The sequence below is a fragment of the Plectropomus leopardus genome, chromosome 7 (genome assembly GCF_008729295.1).
Source record: "Plectropomus leopardus isolate mb chromosome 7, YSFRI_Pleo_2.0, whole genome shotgun sequence".
In the NCBI taxonomy this organism is placed as follows: Eukaryota; Metazoa; Chordata; class Actinopteri; order Perciformes; family Serranidae; genus Plectropomus; species Plectropomus leopardus.
Window position 1 is genome coordinate 5926179 of NC_056469.1, and position 24146 is coordinate 5950324.

Consider the following 24146-nt stretch of genomic DNA (forward strand, 5'->3'; position numbering starts at 1 on the left):
AAATCTGTTTTCCAAACATGTATCTGTGTGGCCGACTCTTAAAGTGAAAAGCCTGCAAACAAACAATATGGCAATTTGCAGCTCTGGCATTGTGGGGTTTCACTTTTTCCACAGCTTCTCCCATGGCAGCGTGGTAATGACAGATTGTGTCATGGTTATCGAGCCTGGCTGTGGTTGGTGAGGAGGTTATCAACCATCTCAATTAGAAAGCCCACAGCTGCTGGGCTGATTACAGTGTCTTAAAGAGAGTCCAGATGAGGAAACTATGTCCCTGTTCCGCAGTCAGGGGTGGGGGGGCATGCTAATTTGCAAATTTAATTTAATTGCGCAGTTGAGAATCGCTGACAGCAGAGCTCAATAACAACGGCTGACAAAAATATAAATACATTAAGAATTATACTGATTTGAAGATAGATGCAACATTACAGTATGGAGACCGCTAGAAACTGATGAGAAACATGTGCTCCATAGCAAGCATTAGCTCTAAGAACAGGGAAAAATATCTGTTTAGGATTATTATTTTTTTTTAGATTTGAAATCTATCGGATGAAAAATAAACAAAGGAATGCACCAACACAAGCACAAACTTGGCTAAGCTGCAGGACACTGAAAGCTCTGCAGGCGGTCCTATACTAGATCAAATATACAAAATTATATACAGTTAAGTATAAAATATTATCTAAAGCTTCATAACTCTCTAAATGACGAACTTAAATACTGTACATATGACCAAAAATACCACAAAAATAACACTGAATTACTTTATTCCCCCAGAACTAGCAACTCCAATCAATTGTCTAGCAGTATCATTATGTGTTTCCATGGAACCAACCAGTCAAGGTGTCAGTATGTGTGTGTGTGTGTGTGTGTGTGTGTGTGTGTCTATGTGTGTATAATAACAGTGACTGGCAGTAAGTAATATGAGCTCAGTGGTAATTGTGTTCAGTCAGTCTCAATGAGAGATATTCTAGTGTCAACTGCCATTTGGGGACTAATTATTGTTGAGCTGGAGTCAAAACACGGGACTTTGTGTGTGTGTGTGCGTGTGTGTGTGTGTGTGTGTGCGTGCGTGCGTGCGTGCGTGCGTGTGTGTCTGTGTGCGTGCGTGTGTGTGGTTAGGATTGTTTAGTTTACAGTTCTGGCCAGTCGGTCGGATTAGACTCTGTAATGTCATGTGTGGAAACAGGAGCCAGCCGCTGGCGCTGTGGGAAGCTCAGACCACTGTGTACTGTAGCGTGGTTACACTGGAGCATCGGACACCCGACTGTTCCTGTTTCCCGGCCAGAACCGCTGCTGTCACTTAAAAACTCTCTGTCTCTTATAAGCTGATTTTTATCAGGGTTAGTAAGAAAGAGAAATTATTAATAGACTGACATCTCTGCATTTTCTGGTATTACACAAACGGTTTCAAAACATTTTTTTGGGACTTTCCGATGAGTGATCTTGCCAATTGTGAACAGATTTTTATTAAAGAAAACAAAAAAAACCCCAAACTGTTGTATAAAATCCAGTGCATCTACATTTTGTAGGAAACCAAAACAAAGACTTTCTAGATTTTTAATGCATAGTTGGAATTTGAGACCACCTAAAAAGCCCAAATTAGGAAAGAACGATGTGAAAAGAAGGCTGCTTTTAATTTAACATCTCAAAAACAATTCTAAAATTGTAATTTTTAAGATAGATGACCATACTGAAAGCAAGGCCAGTGACATCACATAAACAATTAGTAGTTTTTTTAATAGAAAAAATGTTTTTCTTTTTTTAATTAAGTACAACTGTAAATCCAATGTAAGGATCACTAATCACCTCCTAAAAGCCAAAGTTCATGTTTTTATGAATGACAGAAAATTCTTTCCCCTCCTCTTATCAAGGTGAGGCCTTGAGGAACAGATGTGGTGGTGTGGTGATCGTAGAGGTGGGCTTAGCCATGTTCCTGAACTGCTAGATTGGGGCCCCAAACACACACACACACACACACATGCACACCAATGCACACCAATGCACACACACATTCTAAAAGGGAGCTATTTTCCCACACCTCCACCGGCCAAGTTGTAAAGTATACAGTTTAATTCCTGGGCCTCCGCGCTATAAACGGGCTGAGGATCCGTGGTTTATTTTCTTTGCAGAGTTTGTCTTTGCTCATCAGAGAGACCCAAACATTGGAAGACAACAGCAGGCTGGGAAGTGTCGAAGAAAGATGGAGGGAAGGACAGATTATGAAAGAAGAGTGGAAAAAGAGATTGGTTTAGGTACAGGTAGCAGGATGGATAAAGGTTAGGAAGGTACAAAGGATGGGTTAAGTGATAGAGAGAATGAAAAGATTAAAAAAAGATGGGGGGGGGATAAAGCTGCAGAGATGTCGTCAGAGAAGGGAAGAAGGGGTTGTGGGAGAGATGGAATAAATCATAGATGGAAGGATGGAGGAAGGAAAGACTGAATAGGAAGATAAATAATTACAGAAATGGAAAAAGCAAAAATCCAAACCAGAACTTGACACGTGACAGGAACACTTCCATCTTGTCCAAATCAATTTTTTAAGTCCCCCTCCACTTAAACATGTGTTAGAGAGGTGTTTCCAGTTTCCTGCACTGATGAGGGCTATGTCTGTGCACTTCACTAACATCTGACATTCAAACAAGATAGGTTACATACATTACTAATGTCAAAGCCAATCACTGCCTAATGAAGAAAACAAGTATCACCGAGTTAACACACTTTGACATAACACCAACCAAGAAAGCTGAGATAACATTAGCATAGTGAATGTTCTGACAGGTAACATGGTAGAGTGTGCAATTTTTGGATATCAACCGGACCCTGAAGCTTCCTTCCTCTACCAACCAAAAGATATTATAGTATGTTTCACAACCAGCAATTCAGTGGCAGCCACTGCCATTTACAAGTTAACAGGCTAACAAACATATACAAATAAAAACATGCAAAAAGTGCCATTCTGATGCCAATTTCCATACACAGCACACTCCTCATCTCAGTCTGGATCTGACTGAGGTGCAGACATGTATGGATGAATCTCTGCAGTGTTTTTTCTGACACTAATGCTAGCCATCTTGACAGACACTGCTCTTTTCAACCTAGCCCTCTCTATGAGGGAATGTTGTCCGGCTCAACATGATGACTAAATGGGCATTAAGATCACAAGACGAGAGGAGAAAAAAAAACAAACACAAAAGACTTGCTAATGAATACTATGGTGTGTCGACTCAAGAATACAAGTAAATTACATGTATATGAAAATGTCACAGAATACTGTGTCAACTCAGTAGCTGTGGGCAGACGAATGGTTGGGAAGTGGCTGTAGGGCAGGGGTTTTAGGGCTTGTGGTGTGGATGTAGTTGGAGAACTAGAGGACTGAGAGGGAGGGAGGGGAGCGGGCGTTGTTGGGGAGAGACTGCTGCCACTACTGCTGAGACTTATCAAAACAGCTCCTACATTCTTGCTCAATCACCCAGCCTCCCAGAGGACTAAACACTTCTACCAGTGTTTGTACTTAGGTAAACAGTGACAAGTGGGCTGTCAGGGGCCTCTGTGGCCTTGTTATAGACGCACTATACCGTAGGGCCTCCGCTGCCATACTGCACTGCTGCCACTTCTGTGGGCCCACAAATGACGCAAGAACACACACATGTTGATTGCACGGGAACAAATGCAGACACAGATGCACATTGACATATGAAACACTTTTTTTGTGTGTGTATGTTCTCAAACAGACACACTTTATTACCTCTCAGGGCGGTATGATGCTTGTGCTGTGATCCCAGGGGCCCCACATTGCTGACAGGGCCCTAGTGGTCAAAGAGCATTAAATCCTGGGCTAGTTTCCAGTGCTTAACAACACAAACACTCATCAACACTTTTTTCTTTTTTATGTATCCTACGTTCCTACTTCACACAAATATACACAAACGCATTACACAAGGCCCTGGTGGCTAAGGCCCTGTGGCTGTGGGCCCCCCGCTAGTCACTTTTGCTGCTACTGTACTAGACAAGAGAAAAAACTCCTGCCACATGATCAAAATCAAGGACAAGCATCACCTAAGGACAAAGGGAAAAAAAACACATTTATTGTTTCCCCCCTAAAAACTCTGACTGTAAGTTTTCCATTGGCTTCGCACATGCCTGCACGCACTGCTACACTTCATACCTCATTCTCTGGGTTTGATATTTTATCTGAGCAAAAAATGTAAATACAGGTTATTGTTTTCCCTAAATTAAGAGGCAGGTTTATACTCAATCAAGACCCAGCTTACACGAATCAAACAGAGCTCACAGCCTATCTGGAGTATCTGTTCTGGGTAAGAAAAAAATATGTAAGAAACACAAGCACTGATGAGGTTTTTCCAGCTCTGAAAATTCTTCCCAAACAAAACAGATTTTTTTTGACAAATATCATGTGTTAGCTCTGACTCAACCACTCATAACAATAAAAAATGCAATATTTTCATTTAAAGTCAGACATCCGCATCAGAAATTATGTATACAACAAAGGCCTAAACAGCATGTGTCAGTGCATGACTCATAGCACCCTTGATCTAAAAGAAATGCCTATAGTTGGGTGTTGGCAGGGTGTAGTCATTAGGCCTCTTATTAATCAAGTAGCACCACATGAAAGGAGTGATGCTAGAAAAACAGTTCATAAGTAATAAGTAAAAAAAAAAAAAAGTGCGCAAATGAATGAATGGATCAAATATTGAGACATTAAACCGCAAGAGTAAATCAAGTCCTGTTGCATGATGCATTAGTGGCAATGTTTTTTCTGATTATGAGGAGTGTTTAGTCCAGGTCAAACTAGAATTACTGCCTCGCAGTTGTGTGCCTTTCGCACACTGGTCAATTTACAATGAGAGCTTAAATCCATGTCTGAGAAAACACAAATGCTTCACATACATCTTCAACCTGGCAGCACAGAATTTCTACACAATATCATTCACCAATTCAGTATCTGACCAAATGTCCCTTTCTGCTCCTGAGATAAGTCATTAAATAATAATAGCCACAAAAGTGTTTCTGCGCTGAATATTATGTCACAGTGAAGCCCACCTCTGACCTTTTGGAAATTAAATGTAATCACTTTATTAATTTACCCTATTAGAGATTTGTGTGGAATTCTGTCATAAAAAAACATGCTTTGTGAGGTCACAGTGACTTTGACTTTTAACCTTTGACCACTAAGACTTAATTAGTTCATAGTTGAATCCAAGTGGATGTTTGTGCCAAATTTGAAAAATTTCCCTCAAGGTATTCTTGAAATATCACGTTCACAAGAATGAAAAAGATGAAGTCACAAAGACCTTCACCTTTGACCTATGATAACCAAAATCTAATTAGTTTTATTTTTGAGTCAAAGTGGACATTTGCACCAAACAAAATTCCCGGAAGGTGTTCTGGAAATATCATGTTCACGAGAATGGGACATATGAATGGACAACCCAAAAACATAATGCCCCAGGCCACAGCTATCGCAAGTGCGGAGGCATAAAAACGTAGCTGAATTTTAGATTCACAAGACAATAATAATGTGTAGCTGAGTTAAAAATAAACAAACCTCTGTGGGGGAACCAAAATCTGCGGACGGGCTGCAGGTGCTGGTGTCTGGTAGGGCGGTGCCAGCACTGCTGCGCACTGGGGATGATGGAGCAGCACCAGCAGGGGGTTCTGGGATGCTGGAGGTCTGACGCAGGATGCCATGCCTCTGGAGACGAGCCCACGTAGAGCTCCAGCTGAGAAGGAGCTCGTACAAGAGCTGAACCTGGAGAGTGACAGGAGCAGAGAAGAAAAAAGGAAAACAGAGAACTTTAAGTTGCAATGCTGGATATAGTATTTCACACTGATGGGGATGAAATATGATGTAATGTAGTCTAATGTAAGGAAAAAATATAACCCAGGACTCCCATGTCAATCTATTCCTGTCTTATATGAAAACATGTCCATGTAGAAAGCTCTTCACCACGATTCACACGTAAACTGATTGTGTGCAAAAACATGATCATGGCACAGCTGAATATAGTTTAAATACATTAAATCAACTGCGCCAAGTGAGTGCCTTAAAAGATAGACCTAACACACCACAAGTAGTCTTAATATTTGAAACCAGATTCAAATGAATTTTTGCCAAGGTCTGACTCAAGCAGCTGCACTGAGGGGTTCTTATGTACTTCTTACTTCGGAGGCCATTACCATGATTTGGCTTGGCAGCTTTGTAGTTATGTGACACTAAACCTAGTTAAATTTGAGAGAGAAGGAAAGAGAGAAGAAGGAAATATTAGCCAGAAATGGACCAGTATCCATTCCCAATTCTTTCACTCTACAACATGTTTTTAGACTTTGTACTTGTCATTCAGCAAGGCCTCATTTCATAAAAGTGATGTAAAATCTATGTGTTCATGCTTCTAGTCGAAGGGTGATTACTTGCAAGGCACAGCATGCTCATACACGTGCCTCACTGTACAAATTTGTTATCCATAACAACAAAACTCCCAAAGAAACACCCACAGAGGAAAGTTACGTTGTGTCATCAATTTCCCCGGCAAAACTCACCACGGTTAGGAAAAACTGAAGGCTCGGCGTCAAGTGTTCTCAACTATTTATCATGTGTTCACATGAAAAGAGGCTTTAAACAACAACAAAGCCAAAAACAAGAGTGGAAAACATGAGGGGAAGGCAGGGGAATGTGATGTGATGCTTTCAGTTATTCATGCATTCACTCAGTGTTCTTTAGAGCACAGAGAGGGAAAGAAAGGGAGAAAAGCGACGCTCTTTCACAGTGAGCTAATTTCTGGATTTCAAATGCTTTGCTTCTCCAGCCAACTAACCCCCCACCCCTCCACTACTCAGGGTCCCTCAAAAGTAAAGGTGCGCAGACACATGAGCACGCACATACACACACACACACACACACACACACACAAAATAGCTTTCTCTACTCACAACACATTTTTACTCGCTGTTGCTCACTCACACACATGCACGCCTGTTAGCGCACACATTACAGTGAGGCCTTCCATAAATAAGCATAAATCAAATGAAAAGCAGCACAATACATTACAGCTGGGCCATTTCAAACATGTCCAGGAAGAGCTGCTAACGCCGATCCAGCAGCCGTCCAGGGACGGGGCCAACAGCTGTCTGCCATACCCAGCCGAACTGCGCTGCCGTCAGGAGAGGTACGGCTCCACGCTCTCTTCTCTGAGAGTCTGGGGCCTGGAAGTCCAACCAAGCACAACAAAGCCTACTGCACTCAGCAGCAGATGTGGAGGAAGTGAAGAATGCCGAACAGAAGAGAGAAGGGATGAAAGGTCGTTACATGACCTCAGTTTTAGCAGAATCTGGGGTTTAGCCCCACTGCCTCTAATCTCTGTCACCTATTTCCTTTAATCCACCCTCTGATCATCTGTCTTCATATTTCATTTTGTTTTCTCACCATTCTCACCACACCCAATCCTTCTTTTCCTTCATATCTTATCTCTCCTCTTCCATTTGTTGCATCCTATATCTACTTGCTGCTTATGATCCCTGATTAGTGTAAAGTCGGGTCAGTTGGTTCAGCTCAGCTACTGCTCTCAGGCCAGTGGGCAGGTTGGAACACACACAAACGCGTGCACACACTTCCATGCTTACATGAGCTCACAATACATATGCCACATTTCATGAGCTGGGGAAGTGAGCAGAACATTTGGAGGGCTGGGTTCTCCAAAGACCTGTCATCTGCAGATCAGGAGGTCTGCTCGGCTGCAGTAGTACAAACTGGAGACTGAACAGAGGCTTCCATAGTCATTCATAAAAACACACAGATGAAAGACGGGAGAGCACGCAGATGGTGAGTGTTCGTGTTCCTTTATCTTAGCACAGTTTACATAGAAACTTCTCAAAAGTGACATATTGTTGTGTATGTGTAGTAGCTGAGAGTGAACATGTGTACAGATATATGAGTGTGCGTGTCTGTGTGTGTGTGTGTCTGCATGTGTTCACAGTTATGTGTCAAAGGTCAAAGCAAACGGTGGTGGTTGTGTGTGTGTGTGTCTGCTGATTTCAAGGTGGTCCTGATAAGGTAAAAGTGCAGCTACTAACCCCATCCTTCTGACACCCTCATGAATCATTCACACAGACACACAAACTCAGATTGGAGATGACACACACTACACACAACGAGCTCTGCACTACAAGCACACATTTGCCTTAAAATGAGAGAACACATGTTAGAAACATGCATCAAAGCTGATTGTCCTGTGTTAGCCTCTTTATTTCTATGCATGCAATGTGTGTTAGTGTGTGTGTGTGTGTGTGTGTGTGTGTGTGTGTGTGTGTGTGTGTGCGCACGCGCACATGCAACTGTGTCTTTGCATGGCCTGTTCCTCTTCTCTTTCACTCTTTTTTACTACTGCTTAACCCTTATTTCACTTTTAATGTTTTTCTCACCCTTTCAAAATCACTTACCTCACTTCCTGCTGTATCTTAGCTGGAGTTGCACCCAGAATATTTTTTGAGACTCCAAAATCCATTCAGAAAATTGCCTATCATGTGTACTGTCCCCCTCATAGACTGCACAAATGACAAATCTGTCCATGCTCTTACTTATAAAAGTACAATACCTGTAGCTACCTGTGAAAATGCAAAATAAAGTTAAAAAAAAGGAAAATATAAAAACACAAGGCTCCACCATTTCACCCCCCATTTCTAAAAATACCATTGTTTGTGCCATGAAGTAATCCACTGCATATTATGGAAAATCTGATTTAATGTCACAAAAATGTAGTTTTGATGCCAGGGGGAGTTGAGAGGCCAAACTCTTTGGTTTTATTTGTTGACTTTAAACGTATTAATGTCTCAAAATGTGTGTGATAATAACTGATTGATTTTCAAATGCCAGATGTAACTCTACCACCCAAACTCCTCCGGTTCCGCACACACATCAGAGTGTTTTCATCCAACTGTGTTGGTGGTACTTATTGTGTAGCAACTGTGCAGCGCTCTGACATCCCCATATACATTCCCACAAATGGAAATGCTAATTAGAAAGAGGAGTAAGTAGTGTGAGGTCTCTTTTGCTCTGGAGAGGGTGGGGTTGCTCTGGCAGCACTTCTTAAAGAGCTGCTCCACGACTTGAAATGGGACAGTAAGAGCTTATAACCCCCCTCGAGTCAGAAATTTACACAGAAGAGTGAGAGAAAGAGAGAGGAGGTGAACAGATGGGAAGAGAAAGCAGAGGGACTGCGATGAAAGAGAAGAGAAGAGAAGTTTTCATTGGACCCAAAAACTAATAATGACTCATCATATAATCGCAATAAGCCTCCCTAGCTTTGCCAGACACAGGCACTCCATTTGAAAAGGGAGAGCAGAGAAGAAGAAAGAAAAGAAAGTTTCCCTCAATAAACCAGCGTCTCTCCTCATCTCTGGGAAAGTTTTCACCACGAACAGATTAAGGCCTTTCATTTGTTTCTGGTACCAATTCGCCTCAATATCAGCACGGCTCATCACTGTGGTCAGAGACATTTAACAGTGTGACCACTCAAAAGGTCGCCCCAATTAAGTGTTTACAGAGGAACCTAATTCAATACAGCTAATTCAATTGCCAAAAAACAAAACATGTGTAATGGTACATGTAGATGTGATTATAGCACTGTAACAGCGCAATGAAAAACAACACGGAGGCCTAACTGGGAGAATAACATGTTCCGTTTCCAATCTGTCCATATTAATTATACTCTCACTAAAACATAATAAGATGCTGTAAAACAATGATGATGAGTCTTGCACTTCCCTGCTGTCCTTCACTCAGACCTCAACATATTTGACCAAAGCAAACAAGACAACACTCTCTTGTTTACGCTTCCATTCTCATGGAAATTATACTAGGTAAGAAGATGAGGCAGTTTGTTTATTGGCATCAATCTATATGAGAAAAACATGCAGAGGAGAGATCGTCCTGCCAGGGTTTGTGTGTTCATATTTCAGGAAAGTTTACAAGGGGATGATTTGTATAAATATACATGTAAATCCGGTTACTACTTTGTGAGATGCAGGACTGTCTGACTGACCTGAGGGTTGGAGCACTTGACGTGGACCGGCTGCAGATCAACATGGAGGCAGACTACAAAGGAGTGTCTTCCTTCAGAGCAGCTCTGCAGCTTATGGGATGTGACGGCCAGCGTGGAAGTGCAGCCCATAGGCTCCAACAGGCTCAGGCTTTGCTGCTGTCCCAGCAACGTGTACACGCTGAACTGACTCAGGCTTACTGTCCAGGGGAAGGCATCACCTGGTGGTGGACACGAGAGAGGGACAAACATAAAAATTATGGGAAAGGCATGCAACAGTAGGAGACAGAGGATAAATATTGCAACACAAAGACATTGGCAGAGATTGAGAGGCGCAGGGAGGATGAGAGAGACGTCATGTGAGGGGAGAGCAGAGAGGACAAGCCAAGTCATTGGGAAATTGAGAGGAAGACAAAGGAAGATGCAAGAAAATGCGGACCAGATTTGGAAAAAGAAGGACAAAAAGTGCAAAGGATTAAAATATCAAAAGGACAAGTCAAAGATGTTCATTATCAAAAACACTATGACAACTAGATTATTCCTTTCACTTCCCCTTAAAATTAAAGCCAATAACTGTACATGGGGGGAAGAAAGCGTCATGGAAAACATTAAAGATTTACTAAGGAGGAGCATCCTGTCTCAAACATTGTGTACCCAGTAAGAAGGAGGATCCCATTAAAAAACACACTGTAAAATAAGTGAGTCTATTATACATCTGTGGCTTTGAGACAGGATGCCACACTGGGAGAGCTGGAGTCTGTTAACCTGCCAGCCCTGGTAGAACAATCGTACAGAGAAGGGGAACTTGTTCACAAGCACAGGGCCATGAAGTGCACATTTCCCATGCACCGTGGGCAGGACGCTTTGATCCAGAGCATTGAAAATGAGAGATGAAGAGCTTTTCAAAGGCTAGGAATGAATTACTAAAAGCAAGGGTTGTTAATTTTTACGGCAACATTGACAAGGCTGCTGATGTCACTGTTTTTGCTGTCGTTTTTCTTTCTCCTCCATTTTTGAAATCTGTATGCCCAATGCTGATGTCATTGAAGAGTTGGGAGAAAAAAAAAAAGGAGGGTGGCCACTTTTTTTTTCTTCTTCTGAAGAGAAAACACTGCTCAGCCGTCTGAGTGTTGCTTATGTCAACTCTACCAGGTGTGCACACCACATGTGCAAGATCTATCTCTCAAAGTCGCTCTACTTAAGTTTGTTTGTCTTTTGTCATGGTAAATGAGTGGTAGTGGGTCAAAGGTTTGCTCAGTGTTGAAAAGGCCATAATGATGATTAATTCACATTATGTAGCCTATTACTATTATGAAAGCATTCATTTTAATTATTAATAAAAGCAAATTTGGGTGTAAAAAAGTGAAGTCAATTTTTTCCCACCCATTGAAATTTATTTTCCAAGACTCCCATTTTTAACTTATGAACTTATCATCATATTGTTTTCTGAAGTGTAATTCTTTTTCTCTCATTTAAACTTTCAAACAAATCTTTCTGACAGCAGGTTATTTGGTGTTCTCACTGTTTATCAGGGCGTGGGTTCTTCTTTCAGCATTTTAATCATTCTAATTGAGGTTGAGATTTCATAAGATACTGTATGAAAACTTACCTTCCTCCAAGATGGGTTTGGAGACCACAAAGGGGAGTTCCTGCAGCGGTTCCATGTACTTGTGCCCGGCACTGAGGACACTGATCTGTGGCAGGCAGACTACCAGAGTCCCGGGCATGGAGGCCTGGTTGTGGTACCAGCTGCGGACTGTGCCAGGGATGTCGCCGCAGATGATGGTGCTTGGGGAGGGGAGGCTGTCATTAGGCAGGAACACACAGCACGACTGCAGCTCCAACTGGTGAGGTGAGAGAAAAATAAAGGACACATGAAGTCATGCTAATCAACTGAGTCACGAGATCGTTGACCACCCACCTGAGTCAGCCTCCTTATATCATTTTCAGTGAGCTGTGCATGTGCAAAGTGCTCAAGGAGCTCTGCTTAGTGCCAGCATTAGAGAGTTTGGATTGCAATGGAAAGGACCTAGACGAGTGTGTGCACAACGCTGGGTGTTGCTGGAAAAGACTGAACATGCTTAATAAACCTTTCCTTGATTTGAAAAATGGAAACAGTCAATCCCACATTTAGTCATGCATGCTGTTCTGCTTCATGCCTATGATAAACTAAACTTTGCTCCTTATTATTATATTATTATCACTACTGTGTCACTATATTACTGTCCTGCTTTAGGCAGGAGGACCTGCCTTCAAAAAAACCTTTAAAAGTAGAATTTGAGACTTTGAATTGTGAATTCAATATCAAAGAAACAGAACACCTTTTACAAGTTGAGGGATTTTTGAGAGTTCAATCTTGAACTTAAATCATATTTCAATTCTTTTTAAAAGGGTTGAGACTCATACCAGCTGCATAATGTCACACATATCTCTGTTCACCAAAAGATTTACAAGCCATTAGGTCAGTAACCAGTAGCAGGTAGCCAGTAAGTGTAAAAGCAGTGTCTTTTTCCATTACACCAGGGCTGCACTGATTTAAAAGACCAGTTAACAGAAAGGAAAAGAGGACAGGGTCCAGGGGGCAGACAGCAGGTGCTGCCAGACATTGGTTTATGTGGGTGTATGTCAGTCAGAGCTCAGTTTAAGCACTGTTAAACTGTAGTATGTTTGATGTACAGTACACGCACACACACACACACACACACACACACACACACACACACACACACACACACACACACATGCACAGACACACATCCTCCACTAATATTTGCATTTACAAATTGGCAGCCCTCTGCTAATATCACACACACAAATGTTGGAACGCCTCTGACAGGTCTGAATATGGAGGCCAGTTCTCCCAGCTTTGATGGGAGTGGAGAGAGGGCAACAACAGCAGAAACTGAAAAAAAAAAAAAAAAAAATGCAACAGAAAAAAGAAAGAGAGATGGAGAGAGGAGAGAAAGAGAAAGAGGGAGAGATATGGTTACACATTCATCTCACGCTGCTTCCTCTTTTGATTACTCTTCAAAGGGGGGTTTGAAATCGGAACACTGACACATAAGGCTTTGGCCTTTTTAAGAGCCGGCACGCAGGAAGAAAATCCATTGACACTGGCTGGTCTGCTGCAGATCTTAGCGGGGTTAAGCTGTAAAGCAGGCAGACACACGGAAACCGCTGGGTTTAACACGGTGACTCTGGTCTGCACCTTGAGCTCACTGCCTGAGGCTAATGCTCTCCTGCTGGACTTCTTGGTTTAGTCGCATTATTACAGCTTGGGCTACTTCTCAACCATCAAAATATTTTTTGAACAATGGTGCTGGCTGATACTCGATAAATGGGTGTGTCAGTGTGAAGAACATAAAATCTGGGAGGACAAAAGCAGTCAATGATATATTTACTGTCGGGCCTCATCTATCTATACTTTATACAAAATGTTATCTTTTATAATGTGTAAAAAATAAAATAAAAAATAAAAATAAAAAATGCTTATGACAAGTAACCGGAACCCAGCCAGGTGTCTTAATATTCCTTTTCTACCACAGCATTTTTTCTGCACTTTTACTTGGTTATTATTTTATTATTATTATCACTAATTTATATTTGAGGTATTCATTTTTGTGTTTTCTTTTAATTTAAATTCATGTTCTTTTTAACTGACTCTTAACTTCTACTTTGATGTTCAGCACTTGGAGTTGTGTTCTAATGTATGAGTTGTGCTATATAAATAAAGGTTGATTGAGTGCAAACTTATCTAAAAAAAAAAAAAAAGATATAACACTGACATGAAACTGAGATAAGAAGCAAATATTCACATTTTGGAAGCTCCTAACTGGCAAATATTTGGTTTATCTGCCTAATATATATTAACATGAGACATTATCACAGATGCCATTGATACATTTTCAATTGATTGGCAGTTTGATTAATCAACTAATCACTTCAGGACTAATTTACTGTAGAACAGACATTACATATAGTTTAAAGGTATGCACGCAGATGTTTATCTCTGTGTGTAAGCTGGGCTCTATTATTGTCAGAGATTTAAAAAAAATACATACACAGTTCAACCATAACATATAGAGAGTAATCTTATACCTAAACATTTTCTTTTTCAAATGGGTCATTTCAGAACAAAACTCTCCGACTATACAGACCAACTGTAAACTACCAACTACAGTTACCTCAATTTTTATAGTTCCCATACTGTGTCTGATGGTTGACTACATCTGTCACCATATATCAAACTTTGGAAGTCAGGCTTTTATACACGATCATAGCAAAATATTAAACTAAAATAAATGCTCACTGATGAAAGTCCACTCCGGTTAAAAACTAAAGGAAGCTGCTTCATTTGCATTTGAGAGGACACAGATGTAGCAAAGTAAAATATGAAGTAGATTTTGTTATTAACTATTGGAAATTGGGAGTTAATTGTGCAACATACCTTAGGTCAGCTATTTTTTTGGAAAAGCTTTTTTTGTATAAAGAGTAGGATTTATATCTTTCTTGTGCTATAGCAGGGCAGATAAAAACTGGCACCTACTGTTTGAGCTACCACCATGGCTACTAGATCGAGTGTTTACAATAAAACCTAATGTAATAGCCCTTAATGGTGTTTTCTTATGACTTTATAATGCTTTACTGTTGTTCCCCATGGCAACACAAAACCAAAGATGATGTCAAGTGTATGGTAGCTCGAGACTTGCCACATCACACAGTGAAATACTAACAATAATCAGATAACATCTCACAGATGACAACAGAGGAAAAAGCTCAACAATTGAATGGCATTCGCTGGGCATAGCGACCGCTGTTTCTAGATGTTTACACTAAGGCAAAAAGGCTCAAAACGCTTCAAAGAGCCTTACTATGTAATGGAAAAGAAAATGGCCTGTCAGTCCTAAATCTGGGTGATACAAAACTAATCTTTATTCAGCCCACCCCCCCTTCCTTTGGTGACAGCTAATAAAAGCCACAAAAAAACACAGAAACAAACATGTTGTAATTCACAATGGCAACAGTGCATGAATCCATGTAAGGGCGGTGAATAAAGCAACATTTGCTTTTCTCTTGAGTAAGGGAGTTAAGGTCAACAGAGAAGATAAGAACAACAGTGAACTGGGTATGCCACGCTCTGGGGACCAGAGGCTGCAGCCGCTGATGAATATCTGACTTCAAATCATACAGTTGCTTGAAAAAGGATGACGGCACAGAGAGACAAGGGAAATAATGCTATAGCATAACTGTAATGTTAGTCAAATATCTTGCCAGGGGTCTGGATTAAATCGTGCAAAAGTCTGTGGGGCCACGGAGTGCATGAACAAACTACTTATTGTAATCCATACCTACTCCAGGAGGCAACATGGTTACTGGCTGAAGCTGTATCCAAGACAAATATGGTAAACAAGTAAGATCAAAATATAATGAGAACTAGAGAGCACTCAGAGAGCCCGCCTCTGCCAAAGCTGCACAGTCATCTACATTTGTTATTTTAATAACAGAAAATGTTTAGGAATGTTTAATCTGCATCTGGATCTGTAGCAAAATACACACTGTGATAGACAATCATGGGAAAGATGTGCCAGAATTTTTTAAGTGAGTACAATAGGTCATGTGAAAATAGCAAAACTGTATAAAAATGCCTTTGTATGTGATATTCTTTAAAAAAGAAATAGAAAAAAAAAATAAAAATTAGGTTTAGAATTCTTTGTTCCATGAGCCATAGAAGATATATCTGATAACAAACAAACAGAAAAAAATGGTACCAAAAATGCCCCTTCTCCAGTTCCCGATTTTCTGTTCCAGTTTCACACCTAATTTTGAACCATTCAGAACGATTTGACAAAAAATGAATTGGTTAAGAACTCGAGAAGCTGGAACCAAAAAATAGCAGGTTTTGTGATTTGAAGTATGAATTGTGAAGATATCAGTGAACGAGTCATATTCTACAGGTTGGTAAGAGAGGATGGAGAAGTCAACATCAAGTGAGAAATTGTCAGGCAAATGAAGAGTGTGCAGTGGTCTCATTAATGGTTGGTTCATGCTTCTCTTTTGAGGGAAAAAAAAAATCTGTATTAACATAAAAAGATTGCAGGTAAACGATGTAACCAGTGCTCTTGCTACTACTGACTACTTCTGTTATTCATTGTGCAACGCCCTCCATTGATGACACATCCTTGTTTACTATGGTTTTGTGCAAAACCGGTGGAAACGTGAGCTGGTTTGCTAGATAGCACTAAGGTCCAAGTGTCCTGAACAGAACCGGTTCAAAACCAGAGCAAATTTGCTGGAAAAGGGGTAAAAAACCTCCCTGGAAGAGGTAAAGAGGGACTTCACACCTCATCCTGGTGTGAAGACTCATTTCCTTTGGTGCACCTAAAATGTGTGCCATTTAATATTTTTCATCATGCGTGGGCAATGAAAAGCTGCTCAATGACTTCCACTCTGATAAATTCATATTCATTGACATGATGCTTTTGCCATGGAAACCTTCTGCTTTCTAGGCCACAACAAACCTGGCCATTTAAAGACAGTACATCAGACTGTCATGTTGAACAATTTATGCTGAAATGTACTCAAAAAACAAGGTTAACATATTGACAACATATTATAAATGCCTGTACTTGGTTCTGTGGTTCTGTCTCCTCTCTAGGAACGTGAACTCAGAACCCTCTGAGATTCAACTGCCATAGTCCGCCCTGTTCTCTGTGCTACCGCTAACAGCAGGTCGCCATGGTTGACCTCACTGGCCTCTGCAAGGCTGCCCCTCTGTGGTCTCATGTTTGAGCTATGACTCACTCACACACACACACATTAATACAAGGAGACAGACATACAGAGTCCAAACAAAGAAGGCAGGGGTAACAAAGGGAGAGAAAGGACACTGGCACTGCTGAACAGCACTGACGGATCCAAAAAGAGAGAAATAGCTTGTGGTCAGAATGGCCCATATGCATCACTGCTCTGACCACTGCCAAAACCACTGACAGCTCCTCTCCCTGACCAATAATTCAATTTCTCTGTCCTTTTGTCCCCTTGCACTGCTGAGGCCTCACTGTCGGTGTCCAGGTCTCTCACTATGACCGTGTATTGATCCAGGGTGGAAAGTCTGTGAAGGGATGTTGTGACCTGAGCAAGGGCAAGCAAGGAAAGAAGAGAAGAGAGGAGACTGAGGAGGAGGAGGAGGAGGAGAGAAAGAACCAGGAGGAGATGAGAGGAGCTGAGGAGAGACTAAGGAGGAGGAAGAAGAGGAGGAGGAGAGGGAGAGAGAGAGCAAGGAGGAGAGGAGAAGGGAGGGGAGGAGAGGAGAGGAGAGGAGAGGAGAGAGAGGAGAGGAGAGGAGAGGAGAGGAGAGGAGATGGGAATCTGGTGTTTTTGAATAGTTGCATACAAACACACAAAGTTCTCTGTACAAACAGGTCCAAGCAGAAAGTGAACATGTGTGTGTGTTGGTACGTGTGTGTGTGTGCGTGTGTGTATGTGTGTGTTTCGTGTTAAAACTTCAGGTGTAAAAGTTCAGTTGAGGTTGTGCAAGGTCATGTTTGGTATTCCACACAATTGTGTTTAACAGGCCAATAAACACAGCGCTGGAAGCAGTTAGCCTGTGTGACAATGTCCCCCAACTGTGAGCTGATGGCCATGCCAGGCTGCTTTGTGTTTTTGAGCGTTTTTGTGTGTGTGTGTGTGTGTGTGTGTGTGTGTGTGTGTGTGTGTGTGTGTGTGTGTGTGTGTGTGTGTGTGTGTGTGAAAGAGCGAAAGCATGCATAATGTCTCGTGATGGGACAGGAAACTGAGTGCCAGGTTGACCTAAAACTTGTCACGTGTTTGGCAGGAAAAGAGCAACATTTGCAGCATGTCACTGTACTAACAAGCCACTCACAAGGCTCAGCTAACTAAATTAAATTTGTATCCCATAATAGGATGGTGAAAACTTATTTTCTGTTAGGGTAGACCTGTGGAAAGGCAGCTTTTCCAAGTGCAGCGAGGGGAAAATTCTGAAATGAATTTAAAAATAGAAATGGGCACAAATAATATCTGAAAGCCAGAAGTATAATTGCAGTGTGGAATATCTGTTACACAACTTTACCCTCAGAGGGGTTCAGGGTAATGTGGAATAAAACTGCAGCAAAAAATGACAGATAGACGGCCTCTGGAAAAGATTCAGGTACAACAAACAATAAATACAGCTCAGAGCTGGGCAGCACTTTTGTGAGTGTGTATGCGTGTGACCTATGTTTTAACAGTCTTGTGGGTTAAACATTCATGTCAGATCATGACAGGGGTATATGGAGCTCAACCACATTAGGAAGACTGAGGATTATGATAAAGATTTGGATTCAAGTTGAGGCCTACTGTTAGGAGTTTAAGAACGGCAGGTGTGTTCATATGTCATTACAGAGGATTCAGTGGGGAAAAGAGTCAAAGAGTCATAATTCTTCATTCCTTTTGTCCAATGACATCATGTCCTGTCAAAGTGAAACTAAATCTTTAAACATAACAAATGGAGTTAACCATCAGCGGCCTGGGACTGCAGTTCAGTTACCCGCTGCCTCTAATGACAGATTAATTCAGGAAAAAACACTGGGGGACAATATGAGTGTGTGTCTGTGTGTGTATTCAGGGCAGGGTGTATCACTCGCAGCACACTCTATTAATATACTTCAAAAAGAGCGGAAACACTTTTCAATTTTGACCAGGAAATCTCCGTTAAAAGAAAGATTGAAGCCAATCGACTCCTTATGAGGCTGCACGTGCTGGGCTTTAACTGTGAAAACATGCTCAAATGACATACTTACACATTTACAAAAGCACGTCCACACAACTACATTATGTGTGTTTCCACATTCACATACAGTACATGCAAACATGAACACAAAATCACAGGTCATATCACCGCTTTCAACTGTAGTCCTTTGGCATATAAAACAAAAAAAGCCAACTTTGATTCTAAATGAAAGAGTTAAAAAAGAACAAGTGAAAACAAAACAAAAACCCAATCGCCTCAAGCCAAAACACCTGAATTAACATCTCCCTTCTTCTTTTCCCTCGAACAAGTGCTGCTCTGAGAGAGCCCCCCCCGTCTCTTTTTAATATCCTTGCAGAAACTTGGTGCTGTGCTAACCACTTCCTCTGCAGGTTGGCACCTGCAACAGCAAAGAACAAAGTTACAAAACACTGCTGAAAGCTATAAGGTTGTAATGTAGACCGAGAGCACTCAGCCCAGACACCAGAAGAAAATGTTAGCACTGTTCTGTATGTTTCTGCAAACCATACATTAAATTTGTAAATCCTTTATATATCATTTCAATATTTCTAAAGCAATGTAGCACTGGTTACATGTGTACGATCTGACTTTGTCATTGGTAGATGGAGGTAATGGAGGATGGTGTGAGATCTGGGCCAAACAGCTACTACGCTGCAGACCATACAAACAAACAAAACCAGTTGTTTTTAGTGAGATGTCTAAGGCCTGTTTAACAGTGACTGTGCCGCCAAAACTAAATAATTTTTAGCTAGACAGTTGCATTTCCAGTGGCTATAGTGCCACCAAAACTGGTCAATTTTCAGGGAGACATCGGCAGCTTTTTCAGCAGTGATTTTGGCATCAAAACTGGGTGTATTTAGCAAGGTATCAGCAGCTCTTCCATAGGCGATTGTACCATGAAAACTAAGCAATTTTTAGCAAGACCAGAGGTATTTCCAATCAAGATTGTGCCACCAAAACTAAGTGTTTTTAACAAGACTTCGATGGCATTTCTAGTGATGATTGTGTTACTAAAACTGCCAAAACATGATCTTTTATTCTGGCGATTAGGTTGGGTTATCTACAAAAGCCGTTCAAAAATGGAACTACTTTATACAGAGTAGCAAGGATACTGCTGTTTGGCATAGAGTCAGAGAAAGGCCCAGGGTTGCATGAGTTGTTTGTACTTATAATAGGACAGTGCTCTTCTGTTGCATACATCTCAGAATGCACTGACAAACACAGGATTTAATAGAAAGCCCCTCGGCCCTAACGAATGAGAGTGCTAGTAATTTTTGAGTGACAGCATGGATATTTAGTAGGTGACCATTGCTTATCCTGAGACTTAGGCCTTGATCCCTTCCTCTTAGGCCTCTAAATGAACATGGATCTTCTTACACTTTGATCTACAATCACACAGGCTCTAATTCAATCTGGATTCTGGATCAGGAAGCCAGCACATGCTGTCAGGAGTAAATAAATACTACTAGAAAAGAGACAGATGAACAAAAAAGCCTGAAACATTAAAAAAAAACAAAACCCTGAAACATATCCATTTGGAAAGTACTTTGATTAAATGCTAAGATGCCTTAAGACTTTTTTTTCTTTGTCTATTCCTTCCTTCTCATCCCAGCCTGGCGTCACATCACAGAGTTCTAAATATGGGATTGTTCCGTTTTTTTTGTGGCAAGTTCTGCTCAGTTTTGTTCTTGATCACTTCCCCGCTCCATCAGATAGTGTTCAGAATCCAGCCACATGTGTGGACCCTGTTTCAAATCTTATTACCCCCAAAAAGCATCTCTTACTTCCTCCTCTGCAGAGCAGCATTGGGAGAGTATGATCTGTCTTGTGTAGCATTTCTCCCTTGAGTCTTTGTGAAGATGGTTTATCTGGTTCCAGCAGAGCAGGTTCTAATAGAGAGGAAGCTGAGGGCCAAACATACTTAGGCTTTAAAAGGCTGGGGCAATGTGGAAATGGCCTATATAACCACAGGAGGCTCTTAGGATCCGCCGTGTCTTGCCAGTAAATGACAGAGCAGTGAGTTAGACGGAGGACAGCCTGTCTACTCTCAGGAGCAACTTCAGCTGAGAGTGCATTATTTTCAGATTGTCGTTTTTAGAAGAACAGTGTAATGTTTCAGACATGAATTGTCTTTTTAGGTAAGGTAGGAAGACCTGCCTTGTCTGAAAAAGACACTGGAATTTAAGCTATTATATATTAACATCACAAGACTAAAAAGGTGGGGAACATTTCAGAAAATGTGTTTACGTGCTCCGTTGTATAAAGGGTTGGTGCTTGGGATATCATGACGATGCTACAAAGTCAATGCCAAAATTCTAAAAATGTGTCAGTAGTTTTTTTCTCAAGTACCATAGATACCGAGCGAGGAAGCAATTCTTCCGGATCTGACAGACGCAGCATATGTGCATACAAGTGTTCTACTCTGCTGTTAAATAACAAAGGAAGAAGAACATCAACCAGCATAAAAGAACAACATCAAAATGTGGAAGACGGTGACAAGTACAGCTTTAGCAACAGCTCTGCCTCGACTTGGTGAAAACAAAAACTTTAAAAGTTTGTATGGAAGCACTTTGCATTTGAGACAGATCATCAGGGATTAATAAAAAATTGGTGCCATCAAAGTTTTCAGACGAAAGGAGGAAAATCTCCCAATTTAGCGAGGCACCTTAAAGACAGACATCCAGATTTATTCATACGATTTTAGGCATGTGAGTTTAAATTCATGTTAACATGACATTGACCAGGTAAAGTACAGTACAGTAACAATGTGTAACTCTTCTTTTTTGTAATGTTAATACTTTTGCTTGCTTGAAGGCTACATGCAACTGTTGTATTTTTTTTTAAACTTTAAATGCTTTCTTAAAAAAGGAGTGTTTGCTTGAAGAAATAATTGATTGTTTGTTTACCTAGGTATCAAATTAGGTATTGGAAATAAAGGAATTTCACTGGTATTGGTATTGACTACTAAATTTCTCTACTGTGACATGCTGAGTTTCTGAACGTGTGTGAGCTTGAACAATATGTGTAAAATGTATTGTTAAGCAAACTACAGAATTTGTGAGAGTGATACCTCTTTTGCAAATCTATCCTAACTGAACCCCCAATGTCTGTCACAGTCATCTATCTTGGACCCAGGCGGTGTCTGACATTTGTCCTGTGGTGCTGTGGTCAGATCCGCTGTTAGCTGTCTTGTTTTCATATCACTGCAGGGAAGAGAAACTTGGAGGTCCTGACTCTGTACAGACCTCGGCACAGCACAAACCCCGTAGGCCAAGATCACCTCTCTGCGGAGCGACCCCACAACATGTGAAGCACAAACGCACTTGCACATAAACTTGCACATTCGTTTGTACTGACACATTTTTCTCCCCATTTTCTCGACTGCACATTCATACACACGCACGCACGCACGCACGCACGCACGCACGCACGCACGCACGCACGCACACACACACACACACACACACCAATAAGCAAGCCACGACACACAGGAAATCACCCAGAGATAGAGGAGAGGAAATTAGAAACACCCTCCCAGCATCCCGGGTGAAAACATTTGCAACTCTGGAGCAGAAAAATCTCAGTGGAGAGATCTGCAGCAAACGGAAAACACATCCCTTTGTTTTTGAAAACCTGATACCTCTCCAAATGTAATCTTCCTGTGCCTGCACCAGACGGGACACTGTGTTTCCTAAGTGGCCGGTCAGATGAACAGAAGGTCCACAGAGCAACCCCCCCTCCGCCCCCCTCATCTCTCTGGATAACTCACCCACTGTTAACCTCCTGCTCCCCCTTCTTGTTGCATATCCGCCTGCATTTCCAGCTCTATCCAAAAACACATTTGGAATAGTGAGTGTAATTGTGTAAATAGTGTAAAAATAGAGTAAATAGTGTCTTGGTGTAAATGAACATGATTAATGCGTGTATCTGAAGATGACACAGTGCAGATGTGTGTTGTGGTACATGGATGTACACAAATGAAGATTTTCCTGCGACCTCAGAAAGCAGCTTTCCTCTCTAATGTCTATGAGAAAGGCATCTAAGCGTGATGCCTCCTGACAACAGATAGGCTGGGTCTCACCCACATGCCACCGCAAGCAATAAGCTCGTGGCCTGGCACGGCAGCACAGCCAGGCAGCCAGCCATCCCTGTGGCCCTGCATTCCTCTCTTCTAACACTGCTTACAGAAGCTGACAAGCGCTGGAGGTCTCCCTGGCCGAGGTGGAAATCTGCAAAAATAAACGCTTTAGGTGACATGAAGGCTTTGTTTGTTTCTGCTGGCCCGGCTGTTTGTGTTAGCGCGGTGGGTTAATTGCGACTTTGATCGCTGCGTTTATTGATCCAGCAGTGGCCTTAGGAGTGCGGCCTGCCTGGCCTGCTTCGCCTGCTCCCGCCCTCGATCTCAAACAATCACACCTCAACTACCCCAGCATGGTGTGCCACTGCAGATGGGCTCCACGGGGTGGACACACCAAACTAGGATTGAAGATGCACTGGGAGAGGGTGGCCAAGACTGATGTGACAGCTGAGGTCTCGGCTGAGCAGGCCAAGGACAATTAGGATGGCTCTGTTCAGAGTAGGGCTATACCCGACTCAGTTATACCAGTCAAATCAGATTTGGCTGTTCAATGAATATTTTTCATTTCAGGTTTTTTGTTTGTTTGTGTTGTTTACCATATAAAGTATTAAAGTATTAAGAGGCTCAGACGTTCAGTATGACGGTGGAATTCCTTTTGATATAGTAAACAAGCTAACAGCAGATCAGCAGTGTGCAAAAACATTTTTTGCCAACACTAGATATCAAGCAAAAGCAAGAGACTGTGTCATAAAAAGTTGCTGTGAGCTCTTCATGCACCAGTTCTCAGCAGGAGAAAGAAGACAATGTCAGTATTTTAAGCCAAAACATGATGTTTTTCTAACCATTACCCAGACGTTTTTATGTATAAACATAACCACATGTTAACTACAGAGTTAACCCGCATGTGCTGCTGCCTACTTCTACACAACAGCCTGTACCAAAGAGAAGTGTGAAAGTCAAGAGTGCTCACTCAGCTCCAAAATCTGGGGACCAAAATGTCCCTGGAAGTACACTGCACAGAACATTGACTATCAATTAGCAAAAAAAAAAAACCCCAAAACGACTGCTCGATTTGAAGCAGTCTCAGTTGACTGAGTGGTCTTCGACTGATAATTCAAACCTCCGACTTCCAAGGGACAGCCCTGGTTTACAGACTACCTTTTAACTGGGAATGGGGTAACTGTGACTGAGCAAAAGGTCAGGCAATAGTTGCACTATTCATGGTGCAGCTGAGAGCTTCTATAAAAGC

The 24146-nt window shown here is 41.6% G+C and overlaps 1 protein-coding gene across 4 annotated transcripts in view; it reads right to left on the bottom strand.

Moving 5' to 3' along the window:
- LOC121946151 (vacuolar protein sorting-associated protein 13B-like) overlaps positions 1-24146 on the bottom strand; it is a 375120-nt gene that overhangs the window by 189055 nt on the left and 161919 nt on the right. For all 4 annotated transcript variants that reach the window (XM_042490601.1, XM_042490600.1, XM_042490605.1 and 1 more), the window contains exons 23-25: positions 11662-11896; positions 10056-10273; positions 5567-5770 (exon numbers count right to left, since the gene is read on the bottom strand). In XM_042490601.1, the coding sequence (XP_042346535.1) occupies positions 5567-5770; positions 10056-10273; positions 11662-11896 (657 nt within the window). The remainder of the gene's footprint in view (positions 1-5566; positions 5771-10055; positions 10274-11661; positions 11897-24146) is intronic.